Source organism: Podarcis muralis, chromosome 2, assembly GCF_964188315.1.
Source record: "Podarcis muralis chromosome 2, rPodMur119.hap1.1, whole genome shotgun sequence".
Classification (NCBI taxonomy): Eukaryota; Metazoa; Chordata; class Lepidosauria; order Squamata; family Lacertidae; genus Podarcis; species Podarcis muralis.
Genome location: NC_135656.1, coordinates 106,648,330 through 106,668,597, shown reverse-complemented (window position 1 = coordinate 106,668,597; position 20,268 = coordinate 106,648,330). Strand labels below are relative to the sequence as shown.

The window sequence follows — 20,268 nt, the reverse complement described above, 5'->3', positions numbered from 1 at the left end:
TTTATTGAGTCTACTGGGTCTTCAATTGTAACAACCAAATCGTCAGCGAATGCCTTGATTTTATATTCATTCTGACCCACTGTTACTCCTTTTATCCCCTTATTTTCTCTTATTGAATTTAAAAGGGTTTCTAACACCATTATGAATAGCAATGGGGACAGCGGGCATCCCTGTCTTGTTCCTTTTGCTATTATTATATCTGATGTCTCCACACTATTTATTATCAGTTTTGCCTTTTGTTCCGTATAAATTGCCTTTATCCCGTTATAGAATTCGGTGCCTACTTCCATATATTCCAATTGTTTCAGCATAAAATCCCAGTTTATGTTATCGAACGCTTTCTCCGCGTCAACGAACAACAGCAGACCTTGTTTGTCACACCTGTCAGATAAGTATTCTATTATGTTTACTATATTTCTTATGTTGTACTTCATCTGCCTACCCGGCAGGAAGCCCGCTTGATCTTTGTGTATACTTTCTACCAGTGTACTTTTTAGTCTCATTGCCAGAATTCCCGCGAAGATTTTATAATCTATATTTAGTAGGGAGATCGGTCTGTAGTTTTGAATTTGTTGCAAATCTGAGTCTTGTTTAGGGATTAATGTAATTAGTGCCTCCTTCCATGTCTCGGGTATTTCTCTTTCCTTAAGAATATTATTCATTACTTCTTGTAGTGGAGTCAGCAAAACTGGCTCCATCTCTTTATAGTATCTTCCAGTAAACCCGTCTGGGCCTGGGGCTTTCCCTTTTTTCAAATCCCTTATTGCTGTTTTAATTTCTTCCACATCAATTGGGGCACTCAGTCTTCCTTTCTCCTCTGTGGGGATCTTTTTTATATTCTTACCTTTTAGAAATCTTTCTATTTTCCTCAGATTATTCCTCTCTGCATTTTTGTAAAGTCCTCTATAGAAGTCCAGAAAGGCCTTCCTTATTTCCTTGGGGTTACTTATCTCTTCTCCCTCCACCTTGATTTTATTTATTGTGTTCTGTTCTTTCCTTTTTTTTAGTTGACAAGCTAGGAGCTTCCCTGATTTATTAGCGTATTCGAAATTTCTTTGTCTTAGTCTTTTGATTTTCCATTCGATTTCCCTGTTTATCAGCATTGCAACCTGGGATTGCAGAACTTTAATATTCTCTTTTAATCTCTTATTTTTGGGGGTTTTAGTTAATTTTTGTTCGTTATCCAATATTTGCTGTAGAATTTCTTTTTTCCCTTTTTCTCTTTTTTTATTCTTGATTACACTCTGTTGGATAAAAAAACCCCTCATCACCGCCTTGCCTGCGTCCCACACCACCTTTGGTTTTATATCATTGCCAAGGTTGTCCTCGAAATATTCCTTTAGTCTTTTTTGGGCTTTCTCTACTATCTCTAGATCGTCCAACAGAAAGTCTTTCATTTTCCATCTATATGATCTTTCTTCCAGCCCTTTCAGTTCCAATTTTACTGAATTGTGATCTGAGATCGTTTTGGCCTGGATCTCGACCCGTATTGATCTTGGGACTAATTCCGCCGAAATCCATATCTGATCTAGTCGCGAAAGCGAATCATTAGGTTCTGAATGGAAAGTATATTGTTTTCCCAGAGGGTATTTAAATCTCCAAACGTCCACCAAATTGCAATTTTGAACCAGAGAGAAGAAGGTTCTGGGTAATTTCCCTTCTTTACCCGTCCCCTCCCTTAGCCTGTCCATCTCTAGGGATACCACACCGTTCAGATCTCCTAATAGTATAATTTTCTGATCGGCGTAATCAAATAACCTTTCTTCTAGCCTCCTGTAGAACTCCGATTTGTTGTCATTTGGAGCGTATATCCCCACTAATATTATATTTTCTCCTTGCCAATTAATTTGAACTACCACTACCCTCCCTTCTTCATCTTTGAAAATTTGTTGTGCTTCTATTTGTTTATTGATATAGATAACTACCCCCCTTTTTTTACTCCGGTCGGACGATACAAATTCATTCCCTAATCTTTTGTTGATCAAAACTCTTTTGTGCTTTCTTGCTATATGGGTTTCCTGAAGGCAAATAACGTCTAAACATTCTTTCTTTAAGATGTGCTCAATTTTATTCCTCTTTTTCTTATCGTTCATCCCATTCACATTCCAACTCCAAACTTTTAGTACCATGTTAGTTTACCTTTATGAGAAACTGTTCTTTCCCTTTAAACTCTTCCCACTGCCCCCTCCTCCTCTTCCTCTTCCTCTCCCTCTGTCCTCTCTGTTTCTTCTTTTGAATCTTTCCTACCTTCTGCCTCCTCACTTTTGTCTTCTTCTTTTTGTATTTTTAGTTCTCTATATTTCCTTAGAAATTTACCGGTTTCTTCTGGATTTATCAGTTTTTGCCTCTTACTCTTGTAGGTAAAGGAAATTCCTTCAGGGAACTCCCATTTGAACTTGATACTGTTCCTTTTTAATGCCTGTACCAGTTCTTTATATGGGTCCCTGCGTTTTAGCAGCCTGACTGGAATGTCTTTAAAGATTATTACATAGTTACCACCAATATTCAGCCTTTTACCTCTGTTTTTTTGGAGGATCAAATTCCTCATTTCCCTTTCTTTAAAGATAACTAAACAGTCTCCTACAAATTTTTTGTTTCTGGCTGATTTGGCCTTCAATCTAAATGCAGATTGTACTGCATTTTCCATATCTTCTATTGGAATCTCCAGCCACAGAGCTAATTCAGTTACTAATTTCTCTTTTATATTTTCCCCGTGTACCTCTGGCACGGCTCTCAGCCTTAAGTTAACTTCCCTCTGTCTTAGTTCATTCATAGCAATTAGGTCTTTCATTTCCTCTTGGCTTCTGTTCAACTCCAGAATCTCCGCCTTTACCTTATCCTCCTCACGTCTCACATCTTTCATTTCTGACCTTGTCTTTTTCAAACCTTCCTCCACCGCCTGTGTCCTCCTGAATACCTCCTTCAATTGACCCTTCAATTCGTTGACTGTTTCATCTATCTTTTTGTCCATTTTTCCAATCCTATTATCTAGTTGTTCTAACTTAAGCTCTACATTCTTCTCACTATGTTTTATCTCCGCAAACATTTTTAAGATCTCTGCTCTAAATTCACCTTCTTGTTTAGACCCCTTTCTATCCCCTGGTGTGCCCCCTTCGGGTCTTTTCCCTGTGTTTGACATACTTACTTAGTTAGAACTTACAGATACAGAATAGGAATTATTAGTACTTTTCTAACAGCTATTAACTGATACCCGTTTAGACCTTGTTTTACGTTTAGTCCGGCCCACGGTTTTTTAGCAGTCCTTATATAGTCCACGTGGATCCACTTAGTACCTTTTGCAGTAAGCCTTCTTTAGAAGTGTCTTAAAGATCTTTAGATTTTGGTACCCACGCAGGACGGTGAGCTATGCGCTCTTTAGGAGTTCTTAGAGAGTACCTTTTTTAAAAAAATTGACATTGAGGGGTATAAGTTCACACCTTCGAAACCTCTATTACTTAAGCTAAGAGTAGACCAGGAACTTAAAGAGACTTTAAGAAACAGAGGAAAAACCTAGAAAATACACTGAAGAAAGGTAAAAAACTTCCAAGTCGAATTGTTATACTTGTCCGCTAGGTGGCACTGTCCGGTGCTGCTCAGTTCCAGGGATAGCCTGTCTTCGCAGATAATCCTGGATAGTCTGCCGGCAGAGAGTGGAAGACTGTTTCCCGATCGTAAAATAGCCTCGAAAGTCCTAAATCCTCCCGCACAGCGCTAAAGTGTCAGTAAGTAAGTGGTGGCGCAGCAGAGACTATAGAACAAATTATCTGTGCTGCAGAGATAGATAGTCTTTTTTTGATTAATCTCCGCTGCGTTTCCGTTTCTCGTAATGGCGTCCGTGCTTTCTCTTCCGCTCCCTTTGCGCTCGGAAGGGGGGGGCTTTCCTCCTTCTCCCTCAGTCCATTAGGCAGTTCCAAATTAATCAGTTTACCCTCTGTCCCCTGTTTTTGGCAGACCTGTATTTTGAGCAAATTACCAGGTGCTTAATAAATGATAAGAATAGTCTTTTCAGGGGAACAGAAAAATCACTAGTGGAGACTCACTTCTTTTCCGCGCTCTGAAACTTTCCTGCGCGTTCGCTGACTCCGGATGGAGGCTGAACCCCGTGAAGCATCTGTTCTCCGCCGGGTTTCTCTATTCTAGCAGTCTTGCGCTCTCAAAATTAGCTTACTCCCCGGTTTCTTTTGATTGGGAGCGGAGCGCTAGTCTTCTGCGAGAACGGGGCTATCCACTGCAGGGGAGGAAGGAAATGGCTGCCCTAGATCTGCCGCTCAGCGTCGCCGCTCTCTTCGCCTCTTTCGAGGTTACCTGACGGCGAGGCGAGCCGCGTCCGATCTTTGCTGGGCCCTTGTACCTCCTAAAGTCCAAACATTCAATGTTCCAGTACTCACGGTTGATTATTTTAGATGCCAAATTGTCCTAGGAAAAAGGCAGCGCTCTCCGGCAACAGCTATGCGGCTTCGCTCCGCAGAAAAAGCGATTGACTCACAGCACCGCGACACTTCCCCCTCTTCGCTTCGGAGCCCGTTTGTGGGCTCCTTTGGGGGTTGGGGGGGCGCTAAAGGTGCCCGCCAAGTCCCACGGTCACAGGCTTCATCCGCCTGTGATTTCCAGAGGGGTCCCCGCTTCGCCGTAGCGGAAAGGACCCGTTTCATGCGGAGCTGGTCCCTCCAGTTCAGAGGGAGTCCACCATTGCCGGTGGCGCCACCCCGTAAGTCTCTTCTAAAACATTAAACATTAAAAACTTCCCTCAGATTGAGGAGGCTACTTTTTAGCTCTTTATTATTAATTATTATTATTGAGTTTATATACTGCCCTATACCCGCAGGTCTCAGGGTGGTTCACAGGATAAAATCAGAATATAAAACAATAAAACACATAATCAAAACGAACAACAACAACCCAATAACCACCACCCCAAAACACATTTTAAAATGGCATAGGATGTCCATCAAATCAAGGCCTGCTTAGACTTCCGGGCTGGTGCCTCCGGCAATGGCGGAATTCCTCTGATCAGGAGGAATTTGCCCCGTGGGAATTTGGGTCTGTACCGCCACGGCGAAGGCAGAGACCCATAAAATCACAGGCGGGAGAAGCCTGTGAACGTGGGATTCGGCGGGCACCTTTTGCGCCTCCCCTACTCGCGGGGAAACCCGGTTTCGGGGATCCAGAGCAATGTGGGGTGAGTGGCGCGGTGCTTCAAATCGTCTGCTTCTTCCACGGAGCGAAGCCGCATAGCTGTTGTCAGAGAGCACTGACTTTTTCCTGTGGACAATTTGACTCTAAAGTAATTACCCGTGAGTAGAGCTGAATTGGGAACAATTGGATTTTTAAACGTTTAATCTGGCATCGAAACGGGGAGGTTCAATACAGGAAGTCCGCCTCCCTTTTTTGTAGATTAACTGAAGCAAGGAGACTGCAAGCTAAAGTCTTGGAAAGCCTTTTGTAAAGGACTAAATTTCCATCGGTAAAGAACTAAATCCCCCCTTTTTGGAGGCAGGAGAAGAGGGGGGGAAGTGGTGGACTGAATATGCATGTAGGAGAGAGTTAAGAGAGTTAAAATACCGCCGCTCTGACCCTGGAAACGGGCTGCTAGCAGGATTGATGTTTCTTGGAACGTCCATTGACAGCGTTTAGAACGTTTATTGACAGGTAGCTAATCAAGAGAATACATTGTTTCTACTGTCTCTGGTTGTTTTTTTAAAAAAGGAGGAAAGTAACCGAAAATTGAAACTAACTTTGGATTATTGAAACTGTGTTTAAAAGAGGACATATTGACCGATACAAATACAACCTGTTTTCCCCTAGTGGAAGCTTTTGAAATTGGTTACTTTACAGGAGCTGGGCTAGGGGAATTTCCAGCTGCAAGATAACAAAGTGTGAGACTTTGGAATTGACCTTGAATCTCTTAAGTGTTATGGCAAACGGAAAGGAAAAAATAGCCGGGATGTCGACAGAGGAGGCCTTAGTGGCTGCATTATTGAAAATAAACGACTCGCTGGAACAATTCCACAAGAAAACAGATGCGATAAATGTGAAATTGGATGTTGCAAATATTGAAATTGATTTAATTGTAGAAAGTTTAAATAACTTGGGACAAAAGGTGAATACCAATTCAGAAACCACCCAGAAACTGACACAGGAATCTACTCAAAATACGGCAAACTGCAGATGAAGTCAGGGAAAAAACCCTTGCTGCTGAATCTAAAGTAATACAACTGAAGAGGAGAGTCCCATCCATACAAAGACAACTTGATGAACATAAGCTGGCATTCGTTATGATTGAATTTAAAGAAGAACGGATGAATTTGAAGACTAGAGTCCTATCTGAATTGGAAAAGGAAAGCTTGACAGAGTTTCAGGAGGCGACAGGACTAACATTGGTTGAGAAAGACAGGTATTTGGGGGTTAGTATGACCGCCAAAAATGGGAATCTGCTTAAGGATAACTGTGAAGGATGTTGGATTGAAGAGAAGGGGGATTTGGAAATATGGACAAATCAGAAGTTGTTACTGTTGGGCCGAGTTACTGTGGAGGGGATGAGGGCTGCTGTGTTGCTGGGGATGTTGCTTTTGTTTCAAACATTGCAAGCTTTGGATGGGGTGGAGGGTTACAGGAGGTGGCAGAGGGATGCTCCTAGAGTTGTTTGGCAGGGCAGGAAGCCTCGAGTAAAACTTAAGATATTGATGGATGCCAAAGGAGGAGGTGGACCTGCCCTGCCAGACCCTTAAACTTCGTTGTGAACCATCTGCTTTTTGCTGGTTGAGAGAATGGTTGCTTCTTGAAAACACTGAAGTGTTGGACAATGGCAGACGAAGTTGATGGACTATATGGAATTGGCGGAAATGACTGGCAAGATCCGAGACCAGGGTGAAGAGTCGGTGGAAGAAGATTGGGAAAAGTTTAAAGACTATTTATAGAAATATTGTAAAATTAAGGAATGTTAGAAAAATGTTGGAATGAAATTACATGGCTTTAGTAGAAATGTCATAAGGAATTAAGTATAAATAGATTAATAGAAAATTAAAGGAAAAGTATGGCAAGAATGTGTTAAGATAATTATAGAACAGAAAAGAGAGTAAGGAATTGCTGAAACAAATAATAGAAGTGGAATACGAAAAGGGAGGTCTGAGGAGGCTGCTGGAAATAAGTGAATGAAATATAAGATATTGAAAATGTGTGAGGTGTTTTTAAATCGTTTTTGTTTGTTTTTGTTTGTTTTGTTAGTCTATATAGCGTTTTTGTATTGTATTTGTACTGGGTTTTTTCTCTTTTTTTCTTTTTTGTTTGTTTGTTTGTAGTATTGTGTTGGAAATGTTGAAAAAGTAATAAATATCATTTAAAACACAACAACAAATCAAGGCCTGCTTAAAGAGGCACATTTTTGCCTGGCGCCAGGCAGGTGTTTAAATTTCATTGCATTCAAATCCCATATTTTTGTAAGCTCAAGGTGGCTTACATTGTTCACATTTAATACCGTATACTGTGTATAGTTTTACTGTGTATACTGTGTTAGTTTTATGATGTTAGCTGCCCTGAGCCTGGATCCGGCCGGGGAGGACGGGGTACAAATACAGTGGTACCCCGCAAGACGAACGCCTCGCAAGACGGAAAACTCTCTAGACGAAAGGGTTTTCCATTTTGGAGGCGCTTCGCAAAACGAATTTCCCTATGGGCTTGCTTCGCAAGACGAAAGCCCATAGGGAAATCTCCGGGACAGCGGGGAAGCGCAGCGTGTCTTCCCCACTGTCCTCGGACCTCCTCCCGCCGCCCGGCATCGGAACGAAGCTCCGATGCCGGGGGGGGGACACCTTCTCCCGCCGTCCGCCATCGGAACGAAGCTCCGGTGCCGGGCGGGGGGGGCGGGGAACCTTCTCCCGCCGCCCGCCATCGGAACAAAGCTCCGATGCCGAGCGGGGGGGGACACCTTCTCCCGCCGCCCGCCATCGGAACAAAGCTCCGATGCCGGGCGGGGGGGGCGGGGACACCTTCTCCCGCCGCCCGCCATCGGAACAAAGCTCCGATGCCGGGCGGGGGGGGGACACCTTCTCCCGCCGCCCGCCATCGGAACGAAGCTCCAATGCCGGGCGGGGGGGGGCGGGGACATCTTCTCCCGCCGCCCGCCATCGGAACGAAGCTCCAATGCCGGGCAGGGGGGGGGACTCCCTCTCCCGCCGCCCGGCATCGGAACGAAGCTCCGATGCCGGGCGGGGGGGCGGGGACACCTTCTCCCGCCGCCCGCCATAGGAACGAAGCTCCGATGCCGGGCGGGGGGGCGGGGACACCTTCTCCCGCCGCCCGCCATCGGAACGAAGCTCCGATGCCGGGCGGGGGGGGACACCTTCTCCCGCCACCCGCCATCGGAACGAAGCTCTGATGCCGGGCGGGGGGGGCGGGAACGCGTTCTCCCTCCGCCCGCCATCGGAACGAAGCTCCGATGCCGGGCAGGGGGGGACTCCCTCTCCCGCCGCCCGGCATCGGAACGAAGCTCTGATGCCGGGCGGGGGGGCGGGGACACCTTCTCCCCGCGCCAGCCTTCGGATGGCTGTCCTGAAGACTTGGGGTGGGAGGAGGGTTTGCCTTCCCACCGCCAACATTCAGAATGCTGTTCTGAATGTTGGCGGTGGGGAGGAAAAATCCTCCTCCCACGCAAGCCCCGGGAACAGAGGGAAAGCGCTGCACACCTTCCCCTCTGTTCCCGTACCTGTCCTGAAGGCTTGCGGTGGGGAGAAAAGCCCTTCTCCGCACCGCCAGCCTGGCAAGCGGTTTCCCTAGGAACGCATTAATTGATTTTTCAATGAATTCCTATAGGAAACCGTGCTTCGCAAGACGAAAAACTCGCAAGAAGAAAAAACTTGCAGAACGAATTAATTTCGTCTTGCGAGGCACCACTGTATACCTTTGTTGTTGTTGTTGTTGTTGTTGTTGTTGTTAATAATAATAATCCCCGCAACACCTCTGTGAGGTAGGTTAGGCTGGCCTCCTGACCAGAAGCCAGTGGAAAGGGAGTTTTGTGAGTCCCTCTCTGGTTATGTTTATGCTTCTACTGGCACCATACAACATACCTCCACATGTGGTGGGAGTGCCCCAAAATCCAACTATTCTGGACAACAGCCACACAAGAAATATGTAAAATAACTAAGCAAGTATTCATCATCACCCCATAATTGACCCTACTAAATATCTTCCAAGACAACAATGCCCATTTACACCACAAAGAACTCATAACCCACCTACTTTCAGCAGCCAGAAACACCATAACCAGACACTGGAGAGACCTATCACGGATAAGCACGGACCAATGGTACCAAATAGTATGGGAAACAGCCTTACTAGAAAAATTAACCAATAAACTGAAACTGACACGGGGACAAACAGAAGAAGACGCCTTTACCCCGGTATGGCTCTCCTTTATCACATAAACAGCCCAACAAGACAACGACAATAATCCACCAACAGCATACAAATCAATATGGCTAACCTGATCCAAAACACCCACTCACACACGAAAACAAAGATCACCACAGCCAACCACAAACAACCACACCCTAGGCCAGCCCCAACCTCTCTCACCACCAAAGGAACACAAGTGAACAGCACAAGCAATGCTGACACCAAACCCTACATACATTAACCATAATAGAAACATCGCCACCCGACCCCACCCCCACCCATCTTCCCCCCCTCCACCCCTTTTTTTCCTCCCCCTAATGTCTCAACAAATGAAACGGATTTGTAAAAATGTTACATGGAAAAAATATGAGAGACATTACACATACTTCTGTAAAACAAGAAAATCTGTAATAAAAAAAATAATTAAAAAAATCCAACCATCCTTCTTTCCTTATTTTTTCTCTTCTCCGCAGTGAACGTGACTCTGAATCCCAGCACAGCTCATGCCAACCTCATCCTCTCCCAAGACCTGAAGAGAGTAAGATGGGGATGCAGGACCCAGGACCTGCCTGACAACCCTTCGTGATTCGACTGGGAGCCCTTTGTGCTGGGCCAAGAGAGGCTCGCTTCGGGAAGACACTGGTGGGAGGTGGAAATAGTAGAGGTGACGCGGCAGGCCCTGCGGACTTCGCAAGAACCGTCCGTCAGGAGGAAAGGAGAGTCTCATCCAAATGAAAGGCAATGAGAGTTGAAAGAAAACATGGAGATCTGGGCAGTGGGAGCTGCCAGAGAGCCCGTCGTGAGGAAAGGAGAGGTCAGTTTCAATCCCAACGGGGGAATCTGGGCTCTGGGCAAGGTCCTGCCAGACTCACTGAGGACGCCATTGTCTCCTTATCGGCTCACAGCGTTTACATCCTCTGAGAGGACCCTCTTGAGCTTGAGATACGAGCCCAGGAAGATCCAGGTGTACCTGGACTACGAAGGAGGTCGCGTGGATTTCTTTGACGCTGATACGGATGACTTGATATTCAGTTTCCCTGCAGCCTCGTTCTCTGGGGAGAGGATCTGTCCCTTTTTCAGGGTGTATTGGGGAGTCAGACTGAGCTGCTGAAATCTCAAATTCCCCAGCAAAACCCAATGGCCAAGTGGCAAATTCTGAACTGCAAGTGCTCTTTGTGACCAGCTGCACGTGAGGCATAAAAGGGAAATGGATTTTTGACCGATGCAGATGTCAAGAGCAAGACAGCTTTCCTCCATCACTCCTCTTCCTTGCTTTGCTTAACACCTAAGTTCTGGTGCACTCAAAACCTTTCATGATTTTACTGTCTGGTTTTACATTGCTGTAAACCACTGACTTTTTTATGATACAGCAGTATATGAATATTTATATAAACAGCTAAATAAAAGCTTGCTCACCATTTTGTGACATTTTGGTTGGCCATAATAATGTTAAATTACAGGTAGGTAGCTGTGTTGGTCTGCCATAGTAGAAACAAAATATATATTTTTAAAACTAAGACAGCTGTAAGAAAACAGTTACCATAGTATGCTGAAGGAAAGATCTGAACTCATTTCTTTCAAGTACAGCCATACCTTGGTTTTCAAACAGCTTAGTTCTCAAACGTTTTAGCTCCAAAATGCCGCAAACCCAGGAGTGAGTGTTCCAGTTTTTGAACATTCTTTTCAAAGCCGAACATCCAATGGGGCTTCCGATTGGCTGCAGGAGTTTCCTGCAGCCAATCAGAAGCTGCACTTTGCTTTCTGAACAATTTGGAAGTTGAATGGACTTCCAGAATGGATTCCATTTGACTTCAAAGGTACAACTGTACTGCATTCATTGTATTACACTGGTTGCTCGTTTAATCTCACTGTATACAAGTTGTACAAGTATTTCAATTTCAGTTCTTTTAAGGCACCAAGGGACCAGATTGCTGTCACCAAGCAGCTCAAATACATAAGGCCAAGGCGGCATTCGTACTTTTCACACACACTGTAAGATCGTGGGAGCTGTGGTTTATGCCTCAGAGAGATACAAAGCTCAGCATCCTTAAAACTAGAGTTCCCAGCATTTTTTTGGGGGGGGGGTGTCCTTTAAGCATATGGTGTGTGTACACAGCCAGAGGGTTGTGCCACACTTTGAAAGAGCTCAGTGCTTTTGCTTCACAAGTTCACTAGCAGAATTAATGCATTTCTATACATTCTATTAAATGCTTATTTACTGAAGTCACCTGAAATGATAACCTGTCAGGAGGCAAGAGAAGAGAAAGCAAAAACTTTTGGCTCCTGCTCTCCTTGAACAGCTTCCATCCCAGCTGGTCATTAAAAGAAATTGTAACTAAAAACTGTTCTGAGTTTGCTTACTTCCTCCTCCCAATCCATTTTCCTTTTGTGTTGTCTTTTTAAGATTCTAAACCCAAAAACTGGGACTGTTTCATTTTTGTTGATCTGGGAACAGCAGGGTAAAAACACTAAATTAAGTTCAATGAAACATGGGTTCTAGATAAATCTCATTGAACATAACGAAATTGTGCATGCATTCACACCTTAGCCAAGGAGAAAACCTGGAATTCAAATCAGGAACAATCTAACTTTAATCCAGGTTCACATTTGTCGCTGGCTGGTATCTGTTTGCCTCCCAGAGTAGAGTGCTATTTGTATGTCAATAGGAATCCCCAAGAAAATGGCAAGGCAGACAAGGTCAAGCAACACATTTTATTTTCTGTTTTTCCTTCTATAGGCATACAAAATAAGACATGGCTGAACTTCAGTCAAACTCGACACTTGTGATCGCAAAGTCTCCCTCCACCGAGAATTTTTCTGCAGAATTCACCTCAAGCCGATTAGGGAACTTGACTTCCTGGCCTCCTTTGATCTTCAAAGTCACTTCCTTGGAATCAAAGGACAAAGAGATCTGGGAAGAAGAAGAGTCAAGGAGTTAGGTTCATGGGTTGTGCCTTGGAAAGAGGCAATTAGATGCTTCCAAGTGATTTATGGCCCAAACAGGAGTAGATTAATGGAGAGAGGGAGGGGGGGAATAAACAAACTACTATCACCCTTGCAATTACACCTCCTGACCAATTTTGTTTGGAGGGGTTCTGTTAGGGCAGTTCAACCTGAATCCATGACACTCATCGTTTGGCTGTAGAAGTTAAGGTTGGGGAGAGAAATTCAGAGTTGTAGCCAAAGCCAGTTCTACTTAGGTTAGGCCCCCTGAATTAATAGGCATGGAAAATTGAGCTCATTCATTTCAAGAGGTCTACTGTAAACACGACATGGAGGCAACCCTCTTTTTTAACACTTTAATAAAAAAAACCAGCTAATTGATGCTTTTCACATCAAAACACATCTATCCTTTCTTTCCCTCTAGTGGTGCAGCAATAAAATTGCTAGAACATTGGAAAAGCTAAGCAGGGTCTGGTCTGGTTTCAAATTGGATGGGAAACCATGTGTTGAGATGCCTGCATTGCAGGGGATGTCTGGAGGCAGTTGGAGGATGGATGGCGGCTAGCAGATTGAGGTTGAATCCTGACAAGACAGAAGTACTGTTTTGGGGGGACAGGAGGCGGGCAGGTGTGGAGGATTCCCTGGTCCTGAATGTGGTAGCTGTGCCCCTGAAGGACCAGGTACGCAGTCGGAGTCATTCTGGACTCACAACTGTCCATGGAGGTGAAAGTCAATTCTGTGTCCAGGGCAGCTGTTTACCAGCTCCATCTGGTACGTAGGCTGAGACCCTATCTGCCTGCGGACTGTCTTGCCAGAGTGGTGCCTGCTCCAGTTATTTCTCGCTTGGACTACTACAATGCACTCTGTGTGGGGCTAACTTTGAAGGTGACCCAGAAACTACAACTAATCCAGAATGCGGTAGCTAGACTGGTGACTGGGAGCGGCCGCCGAGACCACATAACACCGGTCCTGAAAGACCTACATTGGCTCCCAATATGTTTCTGAGCACAATTCAAAGTGTTGGTGCTGACCTTTAAAGCCCTAAACAGCCTTGGTCTGGTATACCTGAAGGAGCGTCTCCTTCCTCATCGTTCTGCCCGGACACTGAGGTCCATCTCCAAGGGTCTTCTGGCAGTTCCCTCAATAAGAGAAGACAAGTTACAGGGAACCAGGCAGAGGGCCTTCTCGGTAGTGGCACCCACCCTGTGGAACGCCCTCCCATCAGATGTCAAAGAACAACTACTATTTGACTTGTAGAAGGCATGTGAAGGCAACCCTGTTTGCGAAAGTTTTTAATGACTGATGTATTTTTAATCTTTTGTTGGAAGCCGCCCAGAGTAGCTGGGGAAGCCCAGCCAGATGGGTGGGGTATAAATAATAAATTATTATAAGAAATTGTGTGCCGAAATTGAGAGAGAGATTCACCACAAATGATCATGCTTCACTTCAGAACACCCTCAAAAAGGCAGAAGCAGCACAAGAGAATTATTTCATTACATTCCTATCTGGTTAGCAGCCCCTCTGAGGATGCTTTAGCCCAGGGGAAAGAGCAACCATATCACATGCAGAAGACCTGGGTTCAATTTTTCAGCATCTTCAGGTAGCCTTTCCCTGAAACCCAGGTGTTATGTATTGAAGTTGTGTATATAGTTTTCACTCAGGTCCACGTCAGTTAATTTAGGCGGGAAACCCTGGGCTGCTGTTGTTACAATGTTGACAGTCAGCTGTCTATAAAAGCAGGCCGGCTGAGCTGTTTGCAGTGCAGTTCAGTTCCAGTTTACTTATAAAGAACTACTTGGAGAAATCTCTGTCATCTGCTATGTCCACTCACTACTTAATACCAGGAGAGTCAATGCCAGGTAGCGAAGGCAGTGCTGAGAGAGATGGAGCAAGGATCCAACTTATTTTGAAGTCCCCAGTGCCCAAGGAGCCCCCCAATCCAGGAATGACCACTGCCTCACCTTGAAGTTATGGCAGTGCTGAGGCTATTCCTGCTCACCTTGGTGTCTTCTCCCTGCTTGAAAGGGAAAACCGACTTCCGCAGCTCCGAGCCCCACAGCCCATTCTTCCTTGAGTTGCATACAATGGTGTTGATTTCAAAGCGAGGATTGAAGTGTAAGATTATGTCTGAATCATTGTGGTACAAGTTGAGGGCAAAGCTGGAAAGAGGGGAGGACCACATGAGAGAAACACTCACAAGGTGGATTAGCAGAAGCTGGCGGAGACAAAGACTAACGGTTCTATTGTTATGGTGATATTGGAAGTAGGATACTGTTGCTGATTGACAAGAACCTAGCCTGGGTTTGTGACTTGGCTAAAGTCCTGTTTGGCAGTGGTGTAGCGTGGGGGCAGTTATCCGGGGCGCAAATTTCACCACCCGGTGCTGCCTCAATACAGTTGTGTGCTTCTGTCGCAACTTCTCCATGTGAACCAGGAAGTGACCTCTGCAGACAAAGGAAGTCAACTCTTCTCATCTCTGCAGATCTCCCATGTGATGCGGATGTCGTTAAGCAGTTGAATGTGCATGCCTACTACATCCATTTACCTCCCTCTCACCCCCTCCATGTGGCCCCGGGCACTGCCAACCCACGCTAAGCCACTGCTGAAGGTATTTGACTGCATCTTTCAAGTCCTTTAACAGACTGGTGGTGGTGATCATGGGACCGTTTAACTTGCTTGTACTCAGAGGAGTCAGATAATGATTAATGGGAAGATATGTAACCCCCCCCCCAAAAAAAGCTATGCTTTGCCTCCACAGTCAGAACAAATGCTCAATAAAGAGCAGGCATTGTATAAGCTCCACGTAAGCTTTGAAAAGCAGGATGGACAGTTCATCTGGAGGAGCCCATAAAAGCACACAAAAATAGCATCTAATAATTCTTAAGGAAATTTAAACTAAGCATCCTTTAGTAGTGATCAGCATCAGTGGCTGGTTAGATTACTAATTAAAAATATATGGTTGTACTGTATTTTTAACCTTATCATTCCAGTAATGTATTGGTGGCTCTCATAAACCATGATTGAGTTCCTATACCAATAATTTAGGCACTTTCACCACTTTGTAACCAAGCTAAGTTTTACTGCCTGTGCAACTTTTCTGAAGCACATGAATCTGACCTTTGGAGAGTTTGTAAGTAAGCCATTTATAACATACCAAACATGTGGCCTTTTCTTATGCAGGGGGAAGAGAAACTTTGGAAAGAAATTTTTTAAGGGGACATTTTGGAGGGGCATATTTTAAATACAGCCTGTATTTCCACGCTCTGCTTTGCTGCATATTTTGTGACTTTAAATCTCTGCTGGAGTTCCTTCACCAAAGAGTACTTGCCCCAAACTTAGAGCTTGGCATTCAGGAATTCTCCTTTCTACATGTGTTGTGTGTGTTGTTTTTTTTGCACCAACAAAAATAGACCAGCCCACCTTCAACAACACAAACCTCTTGGCCTCTGGTGGCACTTTCCCCTTCACTATGATGCATTCACCAGGCTTGATTGACAAGTGGGGAAAAACCATTTGCTGGAGGAAAGGCAGAAAAAAAGAGCATTAGAATGCACACAGGTAACATCTTCTCCACTGTCATTCCTATCTGGAAAGGGGAAGACGAAGAAGAAGAAGAGTTTGGATTTGATATCCCGCCTTTCACTCCCCTTCAGGAGTCTCAAAGCGGCTAACAATCTCCTTTCCCTTCCTCCCCCACAACAAACACTCTGTGAGGTGAGTGGGGCTGAGAGACTTCAAAGAAGTGTGACTGGCCCAAGGTCACCCAGCAGCTGCATGTGGAGGAGCGGAGACGCGAACCCGGTTACCCAGATTACGTGACTACCGCTCTTAACCACTACACCACACTGGCTCTTTCCACTCCCGTTTCTCTTGGAAGAAACTCCCTGCAAATATTTGCAGTTCCCAGAAATTGAAGGAATGGGTTTCCAAAACCCCAAAACTGACTGTGCAGGCAGTTTTAAACTGCACCGAAATTCCTATTTTTCCTTAGCTAAAATGCATAAACTCAAGCCGTTGAGTAAATCCATAACAAGAACAAAGCTCTCTCTCCCTTATCCGTCCGTGGCGGCAATGAGTGACCTTGCCAAGTTCCAGTACAGCAGGGATGATGCGTGTGTGCCTTATCTTATGTGCTGACCACAAAGACGCGCAGACCCACGTCTGGGAATAATGCCAGAGTGTGTTCTCAGAAATGGTGACCTCTGCGCCCCAGATAAGAGTAGGAAGAGGAAGATCCTTTTATGGTCAGAAGTACAGGAAGGAAGGTCCTTTTATGGTTGAGAGTACCAGAGCAGGAACATATGTGATGTCAACCTGTGTACGTAGGCCGACGTGGTTGGGCTCCTAGGGGAGGAGGGAGAGGGTGCCTGGAGGATATATAAACTGCATGAAGCCTGTCATTTCTTTGTACTTGCTGTGGACTCACCACGCAGGTGCCTTCTGCTATCTGGAGAGCAGAATAAACTCTTTCTTTGAACCAACCTCGGTGTCATTTTGACTTCCTTCCTCCTGTCCCGGAGCAACGCAGACCCAATCGGTGAACTCCAATAATGGGCCCAGCTGCACCCTAATCAATGAAGTATTGTTTCCTTTCCCCCACCCCCCACGGGCTTGGCCTTTCTATTATTGAACACACAACCCTTAAACATGCCCACAGTTCATTGGGTTCCAGAATCCACCTATTCCGAATGAAGGAGACATGTAACAGGCTTCTTTCTGTGAGCAAGTGGGGGCAGTGGCCATTATTTCCATTGATGGAGGGGACATGTCTATATCATGTTCTGGTCCATAGCTGTCAACTTTTCCCTTTTCTTGCGAGGAATCCTATTCGGAATAAGGGAATTTCCCTTTAAAAAAGGGAAATGTTGACAGCTATGTTCCGCTTCTGATCTTTCAGATGTGGCGGCCATTTTGCATTATGATATGCTGCACCACCACCGCCATCTTGTATTGCACCACAATTCTACAGGCACCATTTTGCATTATCCCAACCCCACCACAACAGCCATGTTATGGCTGGTGCCCACACTCCTTTTAGGGGTGTGTTAGGAAACACACACACACCCTTCCCAAGAAACCTGGGAACTTAATTCTACAAGCATGGAAGGGGAAGGGAGAAGGAACTGAAGGAGGTGAGGACAGGTGACCACACCTAGGCCCGAAGTCACACACCCCCAACCAGGCCTCAAAACTGTCCAAAATTCCTTTCTCTCTTCTAAAAATCCACAGCTAAAGTTTTCCTCTGTTTTCTCACAAGATGCATAGGCAAACTGTTACTTTTATCAGTACGAGAAGGCTTCAAAAAGCTAATGAATAGACTCTGTCAAGCAAGCCTGAGAACTGACTTTTATCTCATTCAGTTGCAACATCTTGGACATGCTGAACCGCGAGACTCCTCGACCCATCCCCTTGGCTTCTCACCCCCCCCCTTCCCAAAGACAGGAGCTTTCTGTACATGCTCAGGAAACTCAACATGGGGCAGGACTCCTGAAGAGTAGGAGAAAGGGGAACTGGAAGGGGAATATATACTCTCTGCAAACGACTGTGAACTCATGCTTGTTTGTGAGTTATCACACTTGCTCCTTCTACCAGTTCATGGATGGTAGAAATAAAGCTTTTTCTCCGAAACTATTCCTTGAGTCTCTGTTTGACTCCCACTCCCTTTCCCGGGCGCAATATTTTTCCCCACCCGAGGGCAAAGCCTCATAAGGCTACAGAACCAGAGATCCAACCAGAGAAGTAGGTCACATCTGTATTATACATTTAAAACACTCATACCACTTTAAAACAGCTATGTTCCCAAAGATTCCTGGGAACTGTAGAGGGTGCCGAGAGTTGTTAAAATCTTAAACCACAGTTCCCAAAATTCTTTAGGGGAAACCAAGTATATGAGTGATTTACATCTATGGTCTGGACATGATCACAGACAAAGTGTTACACAGCTGTTATTGCTGGTTTCCTTGTGAATGCTCCCATATGCAGAGCAGAGACACAGGGCAAGAAATTACAAGCCTTCCCCGTTTCCCAGCAATTCTAGGAATCCAGCTGGAACAGCAGCATTTTCGGAACAGCTCACCTGTGGCGTCCAGCTCCCATGAGACCCCAGCAAAATGGTCAATGGCCAGAGAGAATGGGAGTGGGAGCCCCCAACAGCTGGAGGACACTATGTTGGTTGCAGATGTAGTTCACGTCAGACAAGGGAGTCACACAAAGAGTTCATTACTTCAGAATAAAATGTGGGGCAAGGCACAGAAAACCATTAGTGCTTTAACAAATGTATTTGTACAGGGGAGAAAATTCGGCTATTTCGATTCCGTTTCACAAGGAGCCAGCTGTAGGCTCTCTTCATGCAGTTAATGAGTAAATGAGCAAGACGAGTTGTTTGAGTTTCTCTGACCCAATCCAACATGAATGTTCTTTTTTTGGTTAAGAAAATCAATGACGTCTTTTTTCAGGAATGTCCGTTATCATGAGGAGCTATAGCTAAGCGTTTGCCTTTCCATTTTGCTCACAAGGCCTCTGCCCTCCTCAAGGCCAAACCAGACAATGGCTGGCATCCTCCTACCCACAAGTCTCCCATGAGGTATCATGGCTTGCAGAGCAACAGAGAACATGTACAACCCCTAGTAAGCCCACTGGCATCATCGGGGAAAACCTTCGGGCAGAGATTCAGGGCCACACTCTGTGGAATATGCTGGAAGGCCCCAAACCCAGCAGAGTTGCTTTGCTACCTTTTGAAGTGAATTTAAGTAATAGGCATTATCTAAATAGGAAAACAAGAAAATGAAGTCCAGAGAGCTTTAAGCAATTTAAGATCTATCTGCACCGCCAAATAATTTCTGATGGCATACCAGGTAACGCCCACAGCACAATAATTAAATTTGTTTATTACCAGCCATTATATCAGCAAAAAACTACTCTGAAGGCATGAGTAACTGCCGTAGCCTTGACTCCTTCTGTTCATAATCAACTCATGGATAAACATAATTGTAGAGTTGGAAGGAACCATGAATGTAATCTAGTCCAACCCCTGCAGTGCAAGAATTTTTCACCCACCGATGACCCCGAGATTAAGAGTCTCATCCTCTACCGAGCAAAAACAGGAATGACCGTGAAAGATACATTTTGTTGCCCAAAGCAAATTACGCACAGCCGGCCACCTCTAACAATTTAAAGGAACCTTTCCCTTTTCTAGCAGTAAGGAGATACGGGAAGTTAGATCCCGTGAATTTGCTACCCTTTCTCAACGCCCAGCGTCAATTGCCTGAGGCTGGAATGTCACTTGGCCTAAATGGCAGGGCCAGGGCAGTTCTTTGAGCTCGAAGTACTATGTAATACTAGCCTTCATTCAGAAGGGACTGCTGCAGCTATGAACAGTTCATCCACCTTGACCCATACGACAAGGAACTAGGAAACTACCACCACTGGCTGCAATTCTAACCCCACGTTTACACCCAGAAGTACACAGAAGTACAATAGGATTTGCAACCTCGTAGACCGAGATACAATTGGATTGCTAGTTCCTTTTGCATTCTGTCCAGCAGCGGAGCTTTTGGGGAGAACGGTTTTAAGGAGGTTTTGCTAGAGCAACTTTCAAGAATCCTTAGATATGGGCATGCCACAATGAGCTACAGAAACCTATTATTGACTCAGAACCGGCAACCTATGTTCCCCGACTCATTAAGGCTGCAATCTCTCAGCTCCACTTAGAAATAAGCCTCCATCAATTCTACCGGGCTGACTTCCAAATATACTTAAGAAGATTAAACAGTAAGCTAAAATGCTTACCAGCTGACCCTATCTAACATTAAAGAACAAACTAAACTCCTCTCATACCCCAAACAGTGCCCACTCCCTCTGGACAACTTACAGCATCCATTGTGAAGGTTTGATGACAGCTGCTAACAAACACAAAAACAAGTAAGTCTTCTTTCT

General features: G+C 45.1%; 1 protein-coding gene and 1 pseudogene across 2 annotated transcripts; one reads left to right on the top strand and one right to left on the bottom strand.

The window, feature by feature from the left end:
• The first annotated feature begins 5,944 nt into the window (after positions 1–5,944).
• On the top strand, positions 5,945–10,719 carry LOC144326737 (E3 ubiquitin-protein ligase TRIM11-like; annotated as a pseudogene).
• Positions 10,720–12,088: 1,369 nt separating this feature from the next.
• Positions 12,089–20,268, bottom strand: LOC144325843 (galectin-1-like). 2 transcript variants are annotated; one of them, XM_077920594.1, is made up of 4 exons: positions 20,204–20,268; positions 15,770–15,849; positions 14,295–14,492; positions 12,089–12,301 (listed from the first exon to the last, which is right to left on the bottom strand). In XM_077920594.1, the coding sequence occupies exons 1-4, from the start codon at positions 20,210–20,212 to the stop codon at positions 12,271–12,273; spliced, it is 318 nt and encodes a 105-aa protein (XP_077776720.1). In that variant the 5' UTR covers positions 20,213–20,268; the 3' UTR covers positions 12,089–12,270. The 2 variants fall into 2 exon arrangements, with proteins under 2 accessions (XP_077776720.1, XP_077776718.1); XM_077920592.1 differs by having other exon boundaries at positions 14,333–14,492.

What these genes read in the sequence shown, in the direction of transcription:
- LOC144325843 (XM_077920592.1), bottom strand. An exon ending in GTGCCACCAGAGGCCAAGAG is followed by an intron (nt 14,493 to 15,769) that starts GTTTGTGTTGTT and finishes CCCTCTTTCCAG; the next exon opens with CTTTGCCCTCAACTTGTACC. An exon ending in AGCAGGGAGAAGACACCAAG is followed by an intron (nt 12,302 to 14,332) that starts GTGAGCAGGAAT and finishes TCTTCTTCCCAG; the next exon opens with ATCTCTTTGTCCTTTGATTC.